Below are 17,965 nucleotides of genomic sequence, written 5' to 3'. Positions count from 1 at the left end.
TTTTTCATATTTCAAATGCGAATTGTGAGCTTTGTTTTCAGGTTTTTACAGCATGCAGTCTAAACTTCACCAGTGATGGAGTGCATTCATCTGACATGAACCCTGAATACATTTATTTAGAGGTGTAAACTTTGGTGCTGATGTTGGACATGGCGGCGATTCTCTCACTTCATCAATCCTGCCTGTCTTTTCCATTATTGCTGCTGTCAGTCATCAGAGAGACTACACTCGCTGTAGTCCACAGGGCTTATATATTATGCCACTATGTGAGTTTCTACTACACCCTCCCTCTGTTTGATTTAAATAAGGATAGCAATATTATTGGTACCATATTGTTCTTGGAGAACATTCTATTCAGTCTTTCACTGTCTTTTTAGATCTGTATCATACCATGGACAAAGTCTCATTCACAGTGAAATACAACACCTGTCTTGTACTGGCAAATAAAGCAGGGTAGCTTACTGGATGGAATGCTGTTGCATCTCCATCACATTGATGCTGCGTTGCCATGAATACGCTTAGAGTCAGATTCTGGCCTGTGCTGAAATTCATTTTGTCCAAGGCCCATCTGTCACACTCTCTCACACGCATTAATGGGCTAGGATTTGATTAGATTTTTGATTGATCAAGCCCACTCACTAGACGAGCTGCAACAGCAGCATTAAACCGTACTAGTCACAGGAGACTTGGAATGTCTTTAGGAGAAGAACTCCTCTAATGAATGTTTCACTAGATAGGTGTGTGGAGCTATAAGGTCTATAGATGAATGAGGAATTGAATGTAATGTGTGAATTTGATTTGAGAGGGTCTTTATTCAGTGGGATGGTGCGACGTGTTTATCTTCCCCCTGGTGCCATGGTGGTTTGGTTTATGGTTCCCCTGTGGGTCGGTGTTGTTGTTTATGGGTGCTCTGCAGCGTGTGTGTGTGGAGAGGAGCGCTGCGCCATGCCCCAGCTGTCAGAATGAAATATCACTGCACTCCTGATTGCTGTGTACAGGGCCTCAGCCGGATTCATAAAAATGCAATCCCATGCAGCTCTGTACCAGGCTTGCAGGAAGCACTAAATAAACTATGATACAGAGGAAAGCAGGCAGATTTAGAAAGTACTAATGCTGCAGATATAAAGTACCACGCAAATTCAGCATAACCAGATGTACATAACACCATAAGACCACAGTATTCATCGTTGGTGAATTTAGACAGGAACCTATCCTGTTTCTAAAGGGGTGCAATTTCTGCGGTGTTGTAAGCCCCATTGCTCTGTAACCTCCATTGTTCCAAACACTCAGCTGCTCTTAAACCCTGAGGAGCATGGTAGTCTGTCGTCTCTATAGAACGTGTCAGCGAGCTCTGTGGGAGGGGCATGACTGCTGCTGCTCACACATCACAGCACACAGCCTTCTGTGTCCTAAAAAAGCCTTCCCAGTCCTGAATTCCTGTTCAAAGAGAATGGCATTAAAGCCAACGAAGTTCGAGAGGGGATGAATAATGAATTCCAACGGGCATCACTCTGAGTTAGGCAGAGATTTCAGTGAGGAGCCATCTTCTCTGTGTCTGTTGTCATTGCTCATGTCATGCAACAGCTGAGCCTGTACCAGAGACTCAGTTTATATCTGGCCCTATACAATCTATTTGCCTCTGTTCATCTGCATGAGTGTTTGTGAGATAAGGGTACTTTTCAGTTACCTACACTTGTGTGTATGAGGTTAACTGTTCACCTACTTGAATGTCTTAGATTGGCTGAATATTCACCTGCAGACAGTAATGTGTATGCCTATTGGCTAATTATTTACATGACAAGCTAACGTTTATGGCCAGATCTTTTTTTAACCTGCAGAGCCACCTGCTTTAGCCAGCCAGTCGAGAGCTGATCTCCCACTGTTGGAGTGTCCTGTTCTAACGTTTCCTTTTTTAAAACATTTTAAAAAGGAGGATGTGAGTTCTATGGCCAGGTCCCCTCTGTGTACACTGTTAACAGCACAGCAGTGTGAGAGAGGTCTCAGTGACAATGGGCTTCCTAGGAACGTTTTGCTAACAGGGAAATAGCCTATTAATCGGAGGAGATGGCTGACATCCTGCAGAAGGTTCAGGACCTGAACAGAACAGAGAAAGAGAGGTGGACTCACTGAGAGCAATATGGGTTCTGTGCCATAATTGTATAGGAATAATAGTGTCATCATTTGTCTGAGGGTGGAGGTTTCCATGCCAACACCTACATAAATAATGGGCACTGTACGCTTCAAGGTGCCTCAGGATCTGAGGTAATATTCTCTCAATTGAATTGGATATTCCCTTCATTTCAACAGGTGGACATTTATGTGTTTTCAGATGGGTATAATCATTGGCACTCATCTCATTAAGTGCAATTTGTCAAATGCAACAGCAGAGCAGTTTGTTTACACACTACATGTAACATAGTGTAATACAGGGCCTCCTGTAGCTCAGTTGGTAGAGCATGGCGCTTGCAACGCCAGGGTTGTGGGTTCGATTCCCATGCGAGGCCAGTATGAAAAATGTATGCACTCACTAACTGTAAGTCGCTCTGGAGAAGAGCGTCTGCTAAATGACTAAAATGTAATACATTTAGAATGGTTTCAAGTAAGCTACTTGCTCGTTTTCAGTTTGTTTTCGGTTGAGTTTTTTGAAGGTGAAGCCTTAGGTGACAAATATAGAATTCATACTTGTATGCAACCTCTTTCTCCCTCATCCCTTTTTCCAGCACCAGGGAGAAATGAAGAGCTAAGGTTGCAGAAATCCGTTTCTCAGCAGCAGCTCCGGCTCTAAGACCGATAGAGGGGGTTTGCATGGGGGGGGGGGCGAGAGATGTTATTGCCGAAGCACAGCAAATGAGGGCTGTAAAGAGGGGAGGATTGAGGAAGGGAGGGGAGAAAGGGGGCATACTCAACAGATCAGAGAACAACAATCGTCTTTCCACCACCCATGGCCAGAGTACAGAGGCTCCTGCCTACTGCCTACACCCAGGGAGGAAGAGAGAGAGGGAGGGAGTTGTGACTTTCACCTGCTGGAGACACCAGCCTGTCTCTGCTCTGCTCTCTGCCTTCAGCTACACAACCTGCTGTCAGCCTTGCACAGACATAGAGCAAGATCACAGCACTACTGGACCAGCTGCACTCAGGGCTCTCTTTGCTGCTTCCTCTAACACTCCAGCACTCTCTCATTCTAACACACACACTCACACACTCACGCTTGCTGGCACACCCCCTCTCTATCTGTGAAGGGAGAAGCTCTGCTCGTGTCGGTGTGAGAGGTGGGCTGTGTTTCTCTCTGGCGGCATCAGTACTAGCAGTAGGACTGGTCCAGTGGAGGGCAGTCAACTCGCTCTCTCCAGACTCAAGGACAGCTCACGCTCCGGACTTGGGAAGCCCTCAACAAGCCTCTCTCCCTTTCTTTCTTTCTCTCTCTTTCTCTCCTCTCTCTCTCTGCCTCGTCGTGACGCAGTGTTTCTGACCTTCATCCCCCTCGTGTGCACAGCGTGGGCCAGTGGGACAGCCATGGAGGACACCCTCACCTGCAGCCCTGCCACCTTCTCCCAGGTGTTTGGACGTCAGGGACAGCTCATGCAGGCTAGTGAGTAACCAAACATACGCCATTGTTAAACATGTCAGTGTTTTATCCCCCATCGGCTGCCTGGAGATCACTCCCAGATCAGATCGTTAACAAGCCTGCTCTGCTTGTCAATTTTAACGGATCTCCAGGCTTTCCCTGCAATCTTAATTAAGCTGGTGCTTGGAGAGACTGTTTCAGATAGAGGGAGGCTGAGATCTCATGGGATTACTGTTGCACTAGTCTCTTTGGAGTAAAGTGGTGTTTCTATGTACTGTAGGTTGCTATTAAGGGAAATTGCAGTGGTCTGCAAACGGGCTTTAGGTAGTCTGAGTGTAAGGTGCACAAATGATTGCAGGATGTTTTGTTTTTGTGCCCATGAGGAAATGTGCAGTTTGTGTAGCAGTTAGGTCATGGTTACTCATGGTTAATATCTCAGTTGCTGTGTTGAGTTGAAACACTAGCAGGGCTGATTGAAACGTTAGTAAGGCTGATACATATCAGGTGTTGGTACAGTATGTGGAGGAGGGGGATCATTATATTATAGCAGTGTAATCTCACAGCAGTGTTGTCACCCAAAACACTCTTCAAAGTATGGACACACATACGTCTTTTATTTTCACAATCGTAAAAAAGAAATGTATATTGCTCCCTTGTTTGACAGGTTAAAATTAGAGCCCGACTAATATGGGACTTTTGGGTCCGATATGGATTTTAGGGAGGCAGATGTCAACGATTACTGATATATCTGCCGATATATTGTTTTTTTAGAGGAGGAATGAAAAACATACCTTTTGTGCACCAAAGGATTAACAGATACACTAAATGATGATTTCTTAACAAAATATTAAAATTAACATGATTTAAGAACATTTCATTCGTGGTTTACAGGATATCCACCAAAAAGCAACTACACTGAACATAAATATAAACGCGACATGTAAAGTGTGGTCCCAGATTTCATGAGCTGAAATAAAAGATCCCTGAAATGTTCCATACGCACAAAAAGCTTATTTCTCTCAGATTTTGGGCACAAATTTGTTTAAATCCCTGTTAGTGTGCATTTCTCCTTTGCCAAGATAATCCAATTGGCATGCTGACTGCAGGAAATGTTCATTTCTCTACCATAAGCCCCCTCCGCCGTTTTAGAGAATTTGTCAGTACGTCCAACCGGCCTCACAACCGCAGACCACGTGTAACCACGCCAGCCCAGGACCTCCACATCTGGCTACTTCACCTGCGGGATCGTTTGAGACCAACCACCCGGACAGCTGATGAAACTGTGGGTTTGCACAACCAAAGAATTTCTGCACAAACTGTCAGAAACAGTCTCAGGGAAGCTCATCTGCGTGCTCCCATGTCGCAATGATCTGTGCACAATTCCTGGAAGCTGAAAATGTCCCAGTTCTTCCATGGCCTGCATACTCACCAGAAATGTCACCCATTGAGCATGCTTGGGATGCTCTGAATTGATGTGTTCCAGTTCCCGCCAATATCCAGCATCTTCGCACAGCCATTGAAGAGGAATGGGCCAACATTCCACAGGCCACAATCAAGAGCCTGATCAACTCTATGCGAAGGAGATGTGTTGCACTGCATGAGGCAAATGGTGGTCACCAGATATGGTGGTCACCAGGTTTTCTGATTCACGCCCCTACCTTTTTTTTAAAGGTACAGTATCTGTGATCAACATATGCATATCTGTATACCCAGTCATGTGAAATCCATAGATTAGGGCCTAATGAATTTATTTCAATTGACTGATTTCCTTATATGAACTGTAACTCAGTAAAATCTTTGAAATTGTTGCATGTTCTGTTTATATTCTTGTTCAGTGTATATCCTCTAAAAATACGGCAGTAAATACAACACTTTTTTAGTTTACCTTAGGTACAGTGGATAAAACAGTTTTTTGGACATTTTTTTGCAAATGTATTACATAAAAAACTAAAACCTTGCTATGAGACTCGAAATTGAGCTCAGGTGCATCCAGTTTCCATTGATCATCCTTAGATGTTTCTACAACTTGATTTGGAGTCCACCTGTGGTAAATTCAATTGATTGGACATGATTTGTAAAGGCACACACCTGTCTATATAAGGTCCTACAGTTGACAGTGCATGTCACAGCAAAAACCAAGTCATGAGGTCGAAGGAATTGTCCGTAGAGCTCTGAGACAGGATTGTGTCGAGGCACAGATCTGGGGAAGGGTACCAAAACATTTCTACAGCATTGAAGGTCCCCAAGAACCCAGTGGTCTCCATCATTCTTAAATGAAAGAAGTTTGGAACCACCAAGACTCTTCCTAGAGCTGGCCGCCCGGCCAAACTGAGCAATCGGGGGAGAAGGGCCTTGGTCAGGGAGGTGACCAAGAACCCAATGGTCACTCTGACAAAGCAACAGAGTTCCTCTGTGGAGATGGGATAACCTTGCAGAAGGACAAACATCTCTTCAGCACTCCACCAATCAGGCCCCCTTTTGCTGCTATAACAATCTCCACTCTTCTGGGAAGGCTTTCCACTAGATGTTAGAACATTGCTGTGGGGACTTGCTTCCATTCAGCCACAAGAGCATTAGTGAGGTTGGGCACTGATGTTGGGCGATTAGGCCTGACTTGCAGTCGGCGTTCCAATTCATCCCAAAGGTGTTCGATGGGGTTGAGGTCAGGGCTCTGTGCAAGCCAGTAAAGTTCTTCCACACCGATCTCGACAAACCATTTCTGTATGTACCTCGCTTTGTGCATGGGGGCATTGTCATGCTGAAACAGGAAAGATCCTTCCCCAAACTGTTGCCACAAAGTTGGAAGCAAAGAATCGTGTAGAATGTCATTGTAAGCTGTAGTGTTAAGATTTCCCTTCACTGGAACTAAGGGGCCTAGCTCGAACCATGAAAAACTGCCCCAGACCATTATTCTTCCTCCATCAAACTTTACAGTTGGCACCATGCATTCGGGCAGTTAGCGTTCTCCTGGCATTCGCCAAACCCAGATTTGTCCATCGAACTGCCAGATTGTGAAGTGTGATTCATCACCCCAGAGAACGCGTTTCCACTGCTCCAGAGTCCAATGGCGGAGAGATTTACACCACTCCAGCCGACCCTTGGCATTGCACATGGTGATCTTAGGGTTGTGTGCGGCTGCTCGGCCGTGGAAACCCATTTCATGAAGCTCCCGACGAACAGTTCTTGTGCTAACGTTGCTTCCAGAGGCAGTTTGGAACTCGGTAGTGAGTGTTGCAACCGAGGACAGACGATTTGTACGCGCTACGTGTTTCAGCACTCGACGGTCCTGTTCTGTGAGCTTGTGTGGCCTACCACTTCGCGGCTGAGCCGTTGTTGCTCCTAGACATTGCCACTTCACAATAACAGCACTTAAAGTTGACCGGGGCAGCTCTAGCAGGGCAGAAATTTGATGAACTGACTTGTTGGAAAGGTGGCATCCTATGACGGTGCCATGTTGAAATTCACTGAGCTCTTCAGTGAGGCCGTTCTACTGCCAATGTTTGTCTATGGAGATTGCATGGCTGTGTGCTCGATTTTATACAGTGGGGGAAAAAAGTATTTAGTCAGCCACCAATTGTGCATGTTCTCCCACTTAAAAAGATGAGAGAGGCCTGTAATTTTCATCATAGGTATACGTCAACTATGACAGACAAATAGAGATTTTTTTTCTCCAGAAAATCACATTGTAGGATTTTTTATGAATTTATTTGCAAATTATGGTGGAAAATACGTATTTGGTCACCTACAAACAAGCAAGATTTCTGTCTCTCACAGACCTGTAACTTCTTCTTTAAGAGGCTCCTCTGTCCTCCACTCGTTACCTGTATTAATGGCACCTGTTTGAACTTGTTGTCAGTATAAAAGACACCTGTCCACAACCTCAAACAGTCACACTCCAAACTCCACTATGGCCAAGACCAAAGAGCTGTCAAAGGACACCAGAAACAAAATTGTAGACCTGCACCAGGCTGGGAAGACTGAATCTGCAATAGGTAAGCAGCTTGGTTTGAAGAAATCAACTGTGGGAGCAATTATTAGGAAATGGAAGACATACAAGACCACTGATAACCTCCCTCGATCTGGGGCTCCACGCAAGATCTCACCCCGTGGGGTCAAAATGATCACAAGAACGGTGAGCAAAAATCCCAGAACCACACGGGGGGACCTAGTGAATGACCTGCAGAGAACTGGGACCAAAGTAACAAAGCCTACCATCAGTAACACACTACGCCGCCAGGGACTCAAATCCTGCAGTGCCAGACGTGTCCCCCTGCTTAAGCCAGTACATGTCCAGGCCCGTCTGAGGTTTGCTAGAGTGCATTTGGATGATCCAGAAGAGGATTGGGAGAATGTCATATGGTCAGATGAAACCAAAATAGAACTTTTCGGTAAAAACTCAACTCGTCGTGTTTGGAGGACAAAGAATGCTGAGTTGCATCCAAAGAACACCATACCTACTGTGAAGCATGGGGGTGGAAACATCATGCTTTGGGGCTGTTTTTCTGCAAAGGGACCAGGACGACTGATCCGTGTAAAGGAAAGAATGAATGGGGCCATGTATCGTGAGATTTTGAGTGAAAACCTCCTTCCATCAGCAAGGGCATTGAAGATGAAACGTGGCTGGGTCTTTCAGCATGACAATGATCCCAAACACACCGCCCGGGCAACGAAGGAGTGGCTTCGTAAGAAGCATTTCAAGGTCCTGGAGTGGCCTAGCCAGTCTCCAGATCTCAACCCCATAGAAAATATTTGGAGGGAGTTGAAAGTCCGTGTTGCCCAGCGACAGCCCCAAAACATCACTGCTCTAGAGGAGATCTGCATGGAGGAATGGGCCAAAATACCAGCAACAGTGTGTGAAAACCTTGTGAAGACTTACAGAAAACGTTTGACCTGTGTCATTGCCAACAAAGGGTATATAACAAAGTATTGAGAAACTTTTGTTATTGACCAAATACTTATTTTCCACCATAATTTGCAAATAAATTCATAAAAAATCCTACAATGTGATTTTCTGGATTTTTTTTCCTCATTTTGTCTGTCATAGTTGACGTGTACCTATGATGAAAATTACAGGCCTCTCATCTTTTTAAGTGGGAGAACTTGCACAATTGGTGGCTGACTAAATACTTTTTTCCCCCACTGTACACCTGTCAGCAACGGGTGTGGCTGAAATAGCCGAATCCACTAATTTGAAGGGGTGTTCACATATTTTTGCTGGCTAGATAGCTAAGCTAACTGCTTTTCTGGCTAGCTAGCCATCTAACGTTAACTAAGTGAGAATGTGATGAGGTCAGTGCTGCTTGCTTGGTAAAGTGTACTTTTGATTATTTACTTATTCAAATATGCTGGCTGTGGAAACCTACTTACCGTCTACCCACCATGCTTACTCTCTCACATTGTGGCTGAATGATGTTCAATGAGCAGCTCGTAGAGCGCCCTCTTCAGGCATTTACATTTACGTCATTTAGCAGACGCTCTTATCCAGAGCGACTTACAAATTGAGCAGACATATTTATTTGTTCTATGTATATAATATCAGCACTTTATCTGTGGAATAAAGAATGATGCAAATATTTCTGTGAAAGGTTAAAATCGGACGACAATATCGGTCAACCGATTTATCGGTCAGGCTCTAGTTAAAATATCAGTGGGAAATGGTGGCGGCTTGCTTGGATTTGTTTTTTTAAATCTTTCATGACAGTATTTGATGTATTTATTTTTACACAGCATTAACATCAAGGCATTAGAATGAGGAGGCTGAGAAACTATTTAGGACATTTACATTGTCCAGACTGATGGCTGAATTATTGAGAGCTGAATCTATTACGTTTTCAGGTAAATTAACACATGCGTTGACAGGACTCTGCAACTGTTAGATCATCTCAATGTCGACCATGTTCCGCTGATGTCTTATTCAACAATATTCAGGGTCAGCTAGCTCCTAAATACAGATTATTTCCCTTGAGGACTACAGATTGACTTGCTTCCAGCGTGAATATCTCTCTCTCTCTCTCTCTCTCTCTCTCTCTCTCTCTCTCTCTCTCTCTCTCTCTCTCTCTCTCGCCCGTCTTGCAGAGAGAACTTACTCTCTGCAGAAAGTTCACGTCAAAGTATTTTTTGCACATCCGGAAGAGAGATAAAAGGCCCTAGTCTAGATTCAGAAATTCGTTATCAACAATTCAACGGAGACGCACAGTAAAAGCAATTAGATTGGGGATTCACAGTATTAAAGCATAATGGGCAGAAAGAGAGTTGTTTGTGATAATGAGAACATAACTCACTAACACATGTTCGTTGGCTGGGTGTAATGAGCTGTGGTGCGATGTAGTCTACTATATCTACTATCTTGTGATTTATTTAGCCAACTCTGCTCACTGCGGGGCCGTGGAGTGATTTGATGAGATAAACGAGCTTATCCAGCCTGGTGTTTGTTCATTGTCATTGACGAGAGTGTGTCTCTCTCGCTGTTCCGCTCTTCTCTTTGCATATAAATAATGCTCTTTGTTTGAATGTGTCTGTGGACTCATTAAGTGTGTTTGGTATGCAGGAGCGTATTACTGTCAGAGGGGTGACAGGGCCCTGATTAATATTCTGCCTCTGACTGGGGGGATCGCAGGCGGCTCAAAGCCTCTTTACTAAATGTGTGCTGGGTTTTGAAGTCCTGCTGATGATGAGACTCTTCTGTATCTAGGAGAGCAGAGCTAGGCCTTATTAGATAGGAGAAACTTCTCTGTCTCGCTCACACACACACACACACACACACGGAAAGGGGCTTTTGCACTTATGTAAATGCAGGGTTGATTGAGTCACACCGAATGTACTGTAGCTTGATTTGTGCTATCAAGCCCACTCTGCCTAACCAAATCTATCTAGCTAATGCAATTATACAAATCAGCTACTCTGTGAAGTTGCTGTTATTAATTCAATGTTTTTGAACAGGTTAGAGTTCTAAGATGACAGATCCAGTTTTTTTGTTGTTGTCACAAAACTAAACTAACTTGTAGGTTTTTGGCAGCGTGTTTATCATCGCCTATCAACATTGAATGGTTTATATTTCCATGTCATTCTCCAGGTTTGTCTTTCAATGCGGTTCTCTGCTCCTCAACAACATTTTAAGGGTGTCTGTAACATTGCAGTGTTATTGTATTTACATGAAAACAGGATTGTTTGTATCAAGGTAACACAGATCTCTTATCCTGACAGCATTGTTTTATGTGGGACCAGATTTGACCATAATCCAGCCTAAAGCTAGTGCCAAGAGAAACCACTGTATCTGGAAACTACAAAATATATATTTGAATTATTCACAACAACAAAACATTCTGTATACATATCTTACGTTTTGGGCAGTGTTTAGTCCCACTTTGTGCCTCCAAAAACACTGGTTGGGCCAACAAATTTCACAAGGGCCTATAAAGTTGGGAGATTGTCTTTAATGCATTAAATGCGTGTCACTCAAATCAATCCCATATCTGGGTCTGCTCTGGCTAAATGCCCCTTTACTGTACTGTCCAGTCACCTTTCTGCTCTGCTGAATTCCAGTGATGAGAGGACAGAGGACAGAGGACAGAGGACAGAGGACAGAGGACAGAGGACAGAGGACAGAGGACAGAGGACAGAGGACAGAGGGAGAACAAGGCGATCAGCAGATTAAAGTCTAAGGAGCCTATAACTCTTCATACCGTCTTCAACACTTCTGTGTGAGAGCGGGAGAGAGCGGGGGGAGGGGGGGGGGGGGGGGGGGGGGGGTCAGTGGACTGGCGCACGGCCAATGTTCCAACCCTCTTTCTGTGTGTCCAGATTGACTGCTAAAACATTAGTGTCATCTACCATTAGAATCACGGTCAGACACATTTGATATTATTGGCAGTGTCCTTAGTTCCTAATAAAAAGCCAGTCGCACTGTTTTATTAGGCTTACGATGAACGGCTCAGTCACAGTGGTTTTCATATCTGTATTTAGATTAGAGGTCCTTATTGACAGTGGTCACTGGGTATCCTCAGTGGTGCTGGTAATCACTCCATCAGAGTAAATACAGGCTTCATTTATACCTCTCTCTATCTCTGTGGTCTAATCCCCCATATTAGATTTCAGCACTACATTAGTGCATCTGACTGCAGAGATGGACATGCCTCATCTCTCTAATGGTCACTGTGTAAGTACGGGGTCTGTGGGACTATGTGTGTGGGTGCATGTGTGTGTGTGTACTGTCTTAGGGTAGTCAATACTGTGTATTTATATATGTATGCATATGTGTGTCTGCATAAGTAGTGACTACAGCAAGTGTGTAGTAGCCCCAAAAGTGTCTAATTGCTATTCTGCAGACATGTTGAGTGTCTGTGTAGTTGTGTAGTGGCTATTGTCCGCTCTGTGCTCTCTGTGCTAGGAGTGTACTGCTGAGTGAGGTCTCCTCATTAGTGCACTGTCCTCCTGCCTCTCTCTAAGCTGGTTCAATAAAACATTTACTCTGGGAAACCGCATGTCTCCCCTGGACAGGAAATCAACATGTTGACCGTGATTGGCAGGAGGCTCATCCCTAAGTGGAGGCATCTGTGGGTCTGGAGACAGAACATTTCTGACCAATCATGTCATTGTTGAGAGGGAGCAGACAGACACCTGCTGATGTCAGAGGAGGACAGTAGCCCTTTATGGAGCACTGAGCCAATTACAGAATCTGACTGCAATGTTCAAACTACGCTCCCCAGGCTTTTGATGTGTAGAAATGCCTGCGATGCTCATCATGTTTTCACACATTGCATTACAGTATTGTTTCTCTCTTTCATACTGATTTAGCTTTGGGCTTCTTTAGAACTCTCTATCGCTCTTTCTCACACACACACACACACACACACACACACACACACACACACACACACACACACACACACACATACATACATACACACACACACACACACACACACACACACACACAGCCTCCATTTCACACCTTCCTGCATTTTTGCAGATAGTAGCCAGTAATTCACTTTTCTTTTGTGATAAAATGTAATATAGTGTCATTGTTATCACAAAGCTTGTACGGTACTCAGGAAGAGTGGCTTGTTTAGAGATAGAGTTGCTTTCATGCTCCGGTGCTCAAGCTTTCTTAAGATCTGTTCAATTCTATATGGCATTAAAAAGCTCCTGGCAAACGCTTAGCTTCCCGTTCTGTTGCAGAGTTATTTTGGCAAGCAGCGTACTGTAAGTGGTACACACATGCACTTATACATGATTAATAGAATACAATACACCCTGGTCGAGTCCACCCAAGGATAAAGGCTGATGCTGTTTTACTGAAAATAGAAACAGCAGGAGCCACTTTTTCATTATAACTCTGCTCACAGATGCAGTGTTAATGAAAACACCACTGAACCTTCATACAACATAATGAAAAGTCGTGGTGCCAAGGGTTATATTTAGAGTTAACCTTTAGAAAACACAGGGTTACAATGCTTTCATTTCATAAGGAAGAGCCTTTTTGTGGTGAAGAAAGGTCTGTCAATGCCACCTCAAAATAAATATAATCCTATTTTAAATGTCTTCTCGATCCTATATGCATAGAGGCGGTCCAATTTCAACTATCATTACCTTCTCTCATTGTTACAAACATGCACACTCTGCTCTGTGCACTCCCATCTGTGTGGAGCGTGCCCTGCATGTTAAAGAGCTAGCCACTGGAGTACTGTAAAGGCTATATATTTCACCACAACGGGAGCCCAAGGCTAACTACTGATTCACTAATTAATATGGATTAACAATGTCTATGTTCTATGGGCTCTGCTCTATAGGCCGAGAGCTATTGGTGATGTGCTATGGACTATGTAGGGTACTACAGTCATGGTCAAAAGTTTTGAGAATGACACAAATACTAATTTTCACAAAGTCTGCTGCCTCAGTTTTGATGATGGCAATTTGCATATACTCCAGAATGTCATGAAGAGTGATCAGATGAATTGCAATTAATTGCAAAGTCCCTCTTTGCCATGAAAATGAACTTAATCCCCCAAAAACATTTCCACTGCATTTCAGCCCTGCCACAAAAGGACCAGCTGCCATCATGTCAGTGATTCTCTCGTTAACACAGGTGAGAGTGTTGACGAGGACAAGGCTGGAGATCACTCTGTCATGCTGATTGAGTTAGAATAACAGACTGGAAGCTTTAAAAGGAGGGTGGTGCTTGAAATCATTGTTCTTCCTCTGTTAACCATGGTTACCTGCAAGGAAACACGTGCCGTCATCATTTCTTTGCACAAAAAGGGCTTCACAGGCAAGGATATTGCAGCTAGTAAGATTGCACCTAAATCAACCATTTATCGGATCATCAAGAACTTCAAGGAGAGACGTTCAATTGTTGTGAAGAAGGCTTCAGGGCGCCCAAGAAAGTCCAGCAAACGCCAGGACCGTCTCCTAAAGTTGATTCAGCTGCAGGATCGGGGCACCACCAGTGCAGAGCTTGTTCAGGAATGGCAGCAGGCAGGTGTGAGTGCATCTGCACGCACAGTGAGGTGAAGACTTTTGGAGGATGGCCTGGTGTCAAGAAGGGCAGCAAAGAAGCCACTTCTCTCCAGGAAAAACATCAGGGACAGACTGATATTCTGCAAAAGGTACAGGGATTGGACTGCTGAGGACTGGGGTAAAGTCATTTTCTCTGATGAATCCCCTTTCCGATTGTTTGGGGCAACCCGGAAAACACCTTGTCCGGAGAAGACAAGGTGAGCGCTACCATCAGTCCTGTGTCATGCCAACAGTAAAGCATCCTGAGACCATTCATGTGTGGGGTTGCTTCTCAGCCAAGGGAGTGGGCTCACTCACAATTTTGCCTAAGAACACAGCCATGAATAAATAATGGTACCAACACATCCTCTGAGAGCAACTTCTCCCAACCATCCAAGAACAGTTTGGTGACGACCAATGCCTTTTCCAGCATAATGGAGCACCTTGCCATAAGGCAAAAGTGATAACTAAGTGGCTCGGGGAACAAAACATCGACATTTTGGGTCCATGGCCAGGAAACTCCCCAGACCTTAATCCCATTGAGAACTTGTGGTTGATCCTCAAGAGGTGGGTGGACAAACAAAAACCCACAAATTCTGACAAACTCCAAGCATTGATTATGCAAGAATGGGCTGCCATCAGTCAGGATGTGGCCCAGAAGTTAATTGACAGCATGCCAGGGCGGATTGCAGAGGTCTTGAAAAAGATGGGTCAACACTGTAAATATTGACTCTTTGCATAAACTTAATGTAATTGTCAATAAAAGCCTTTGACACTTATGGAATGCTTGTAATTATACTTCAGTATACCATAGTAACATCTGACAAAAAATATCTCATAACACTGAAGCAGCGAACTTTGTGAAGACCAATACTTGTGTCATTGTCAAAACTTTTGACCACGACTGTACATGCAATGGACCCTGTTTTCTGTTACTGGATTGAAGAGCATGCACTCTGTGTTATGAGCTCTGTACTACAGTGTCTTTAGAAAATATTTACACCCCTTGACTTTTTCCACATTTCGTTGTGTTACAGCCTGAATTCAACATTTATTAAATGTAGATTTTCTTGTAACTGGCCTACACATATCTCATAATGTCAAAGTGGAATTATGTTTTTCAAAATTGTTACAATTTATTTAAAAATGAAAGGCTGAAATGTCTTGAATCAATAAGTGTTCAAACCCTTTTTTATGACAAGCCTAAATAAGTTCAGTAGTAAACATTTGCTTAACAAGCCACATAATAAGTTGCATGGACTCACTCTGTGTGCAATAATAGTGTTTAACATGATTTTTGAATGACTACCTCATCTCTGTACACCACACATACAATTGTCTGTACGGTCCCTCAGTCGAGCAGTGAATTTCAAACACAGATTCAACCACAAAGACTAGGGAGGTTTTCCAATGCCTCGTAAAGAAGGGCAACTATTGGTAGATGGGTAAAAAAAAAAAAAAGCAGACATGTTTAATGGCTGTGATAGGAGAAAACATTGTAGTTACTCCACAATACTAACCTAATAGAGTGAAAAGAAGGAAGCCTGTACAGAGTAAAAACTATTCCAAAACATGCATCCTGTTAGCAACAAGGCACTAAAGTAAAACTGCTAAAAATGTGGCAAAGAAATTAACTTTATGTCCTGAATACAAAGCGTTGTGTTTGGGGCAAATCCAACACAACACATCACTGAGCACCTCTCGTCATATTTTCAAGCATGGTGGTGGCTGCATCATGTTATGGGTATGCTTGTCATCAGCAAAAACGAGATAGTTTTCTATGATAAAAATAAATGAATAGAGCTAAGTACAGGCAACATCCTAGAGGAAAACCTGGTTCATTCTGCTTTCCATCAGATACTGGGAGATAAATTCACCTTTCAGCAGGACAACAATCTAGAACACAAGGCCAAATATATACTGGGCTTGCTTACCAAGATGACATTGAATGTTCCTGAGTGGCCTAGTTACAGTTTTGACTTAAATCGGCTTGAGAATCTATGGCAAGACTTGAAAATGGCTGCCTAGCAATGATCAAACTTGACAGAGCTTGAAGAATTTAAAAAAGAATAATGTGCAAATATTGTGCAATCCAGGTGTGCAACGCTCTTAGAGACTTTCCCAGAAAGACTCACAACTGTAATCGCTGCCAAACGTATTGACTCAGGGGGTTGAATACTTATCTAATCAAGATATATTAGTTTTTTTTTTTTGTTAGATTTATTTTTCCACTTTGACATTACAGAGTATTTTGTGTAGATCGTTGACAGAAAATTACAATTAAATCCATTTGAATCCCACACAACAAATTGTGGAAAAAGTAAAGGGGTGTGAATACTTTCTGAAGGCACTGTATTGTCCTACAGTATGGGTGTTTGTACTATTGGTCATGTGCTCTGGATACTGTGGTGTTATGGTTTTGTATTGTGGCTCGTTGTGGATATATTAGTTCTTTATTACAGTGGTAGAGTAAATTGTTTTTGTCTTCATCGTTAGCTTGTTTCACTTCCTTCCCCACCTCTCTGTTTGTAGCTCTGTCGTTTGTTAGAGGAATACTGGAGGCTTGGCAAGCAGCTCAGCATTTGTATGCAGTGGAGGACTCAGCAGTGTAACTAAGGGGTTTTATATTCCAGACCAAGGGGAAAGGAGGACAGCGGCGCTGGGTACTGGGTAGGGACGACATATGTGTGGAGTCAGCAGACACAGGCAGCCTCGGGTTCAATGACGCAGAAACACAGAAACCCATCGAGAGCATGATGAGGCTTAGTTACAGTAGGCTGCTGCTTCTTTAAACACCTTCAAGACTCTCCATGCAGCGCCACAGCATTTACAGACCTGAGACAGATGCAGAGCAGGGCCAGATATAGCAGGCGTGAGGCAGGTTTGAAATGGTTTGAGTCTGGATCCTGCTTGTGCATTTACTCACTGATCTTATTTTGGGGAGAGTGCTAACTGAGCGAGAGTATAATTTACATATACTGCCTCTCAGAACCTGGAAATGCAGTCTCGTGTATCAAATGCTTTCTGTTTTTAACAGTCAACTTTCTCAGAGTTATGTTAGTGTGCTGACTGTGCAAGTGGGAATGTAGTTTTCTGCATCAGCGACATTGTACCAACAGGGTAACACTTTACTTGACACCCAGCATCATGACACGTTATGACACGGTCATAACCATGTCATAATATGTCATAACAGCTGACATAACTTGTCAAAACACTGTCATGACCCATATATTTACACCTGTTGTGACATATTTAAGTGATAATGCCTGAGAAGCCGGTGTTTGGAGGATATATTGGCACGGGGGTTCGTCTCGGGCCGCCAAACCGTGCCAATATATCCTCCAAACACCGGCTTCAAAGGCATTATCACTTTTATACAACGGGATACCAACATATTCAAATAATGATTGACATATTTTCATTAAAAACATTATTTTGATATAAATATAAATTGATATATTAATATATTTAGACTATTTCATCCTTCCACAAGATATAGTCCCGACACAAATCTAAGGTTGCTACCCAAGCCGGCTGGTCGTTCGTTCTATTGGTTCGGTTGCCAGAGATGCGACTCAGTCGTTCAGTCTTTTTGTTCTGTATCGATGGCCGTGATCCAGTCGTTTGTTCTAAATGTTCTATTGCCATACTGGCTGGCAACGTTCTTATCCCTTGCTTGCTAGCTAGCCAACTACGGCTAACTTACAGTCACATCAAAAAGTGCAGCCAGAATAACAGCAAAGTAGCTGCATTTGCATTTGTTTAAGCTGTTTTCTAGTGACATTTATTTGGATACATCCATAACAATGACCTAATGAGGCGCGATTTCGCCTGGCATAAAAAATTTGCTCACTCGCAGTGGCGGCTCCTGAAAAAATTCTCAGGAGGGGCAATTTTTCTGAT

The 17,965-nt window shown here is 43.5% G+C and overlaps 1 protein-coding gene across 1 annotated transcript in view; it reads left to right on the top strand.

The window, feature by feature from the left end:
* Positions 1 to 3,513: 3,513 nt before the first annotated feature.
* The window catches only part of kaznb (kazrin, periplakin interacting protein b), a gene marked incomplete at its 5' end in the record, with an annotated part of 125,205 nt that continues 110,753 nt past the window's right edge, over positions 3,514 to 17,965 (top strand). The window contains 1 exon segment of the mRNA XM_084167022.1: positions 3,514 to 3,589. Coding sequence (XP_084023148.1) covers positions 3,514 to 3,589 — 76 coding nt within the window.

This window comes from Coregonus lavaretus (assembly GCF_964263955.1).
Source record: "Coregonus lavaretus genome assembly, chromosome: 8".
In the NCBI taxonomy this organism is placed as follows: domain Eukaryota; kingdom Metazoa; phylum Chordata; class Actinopteri; order Salmoniformes; family Salmonidae; genus Coregonus; species Coregonus lavaretus.
Note: the sequence above shows the minus strand (reverse complement) of the source record. Positions and strands in the feature narration are given on the sequence as shown.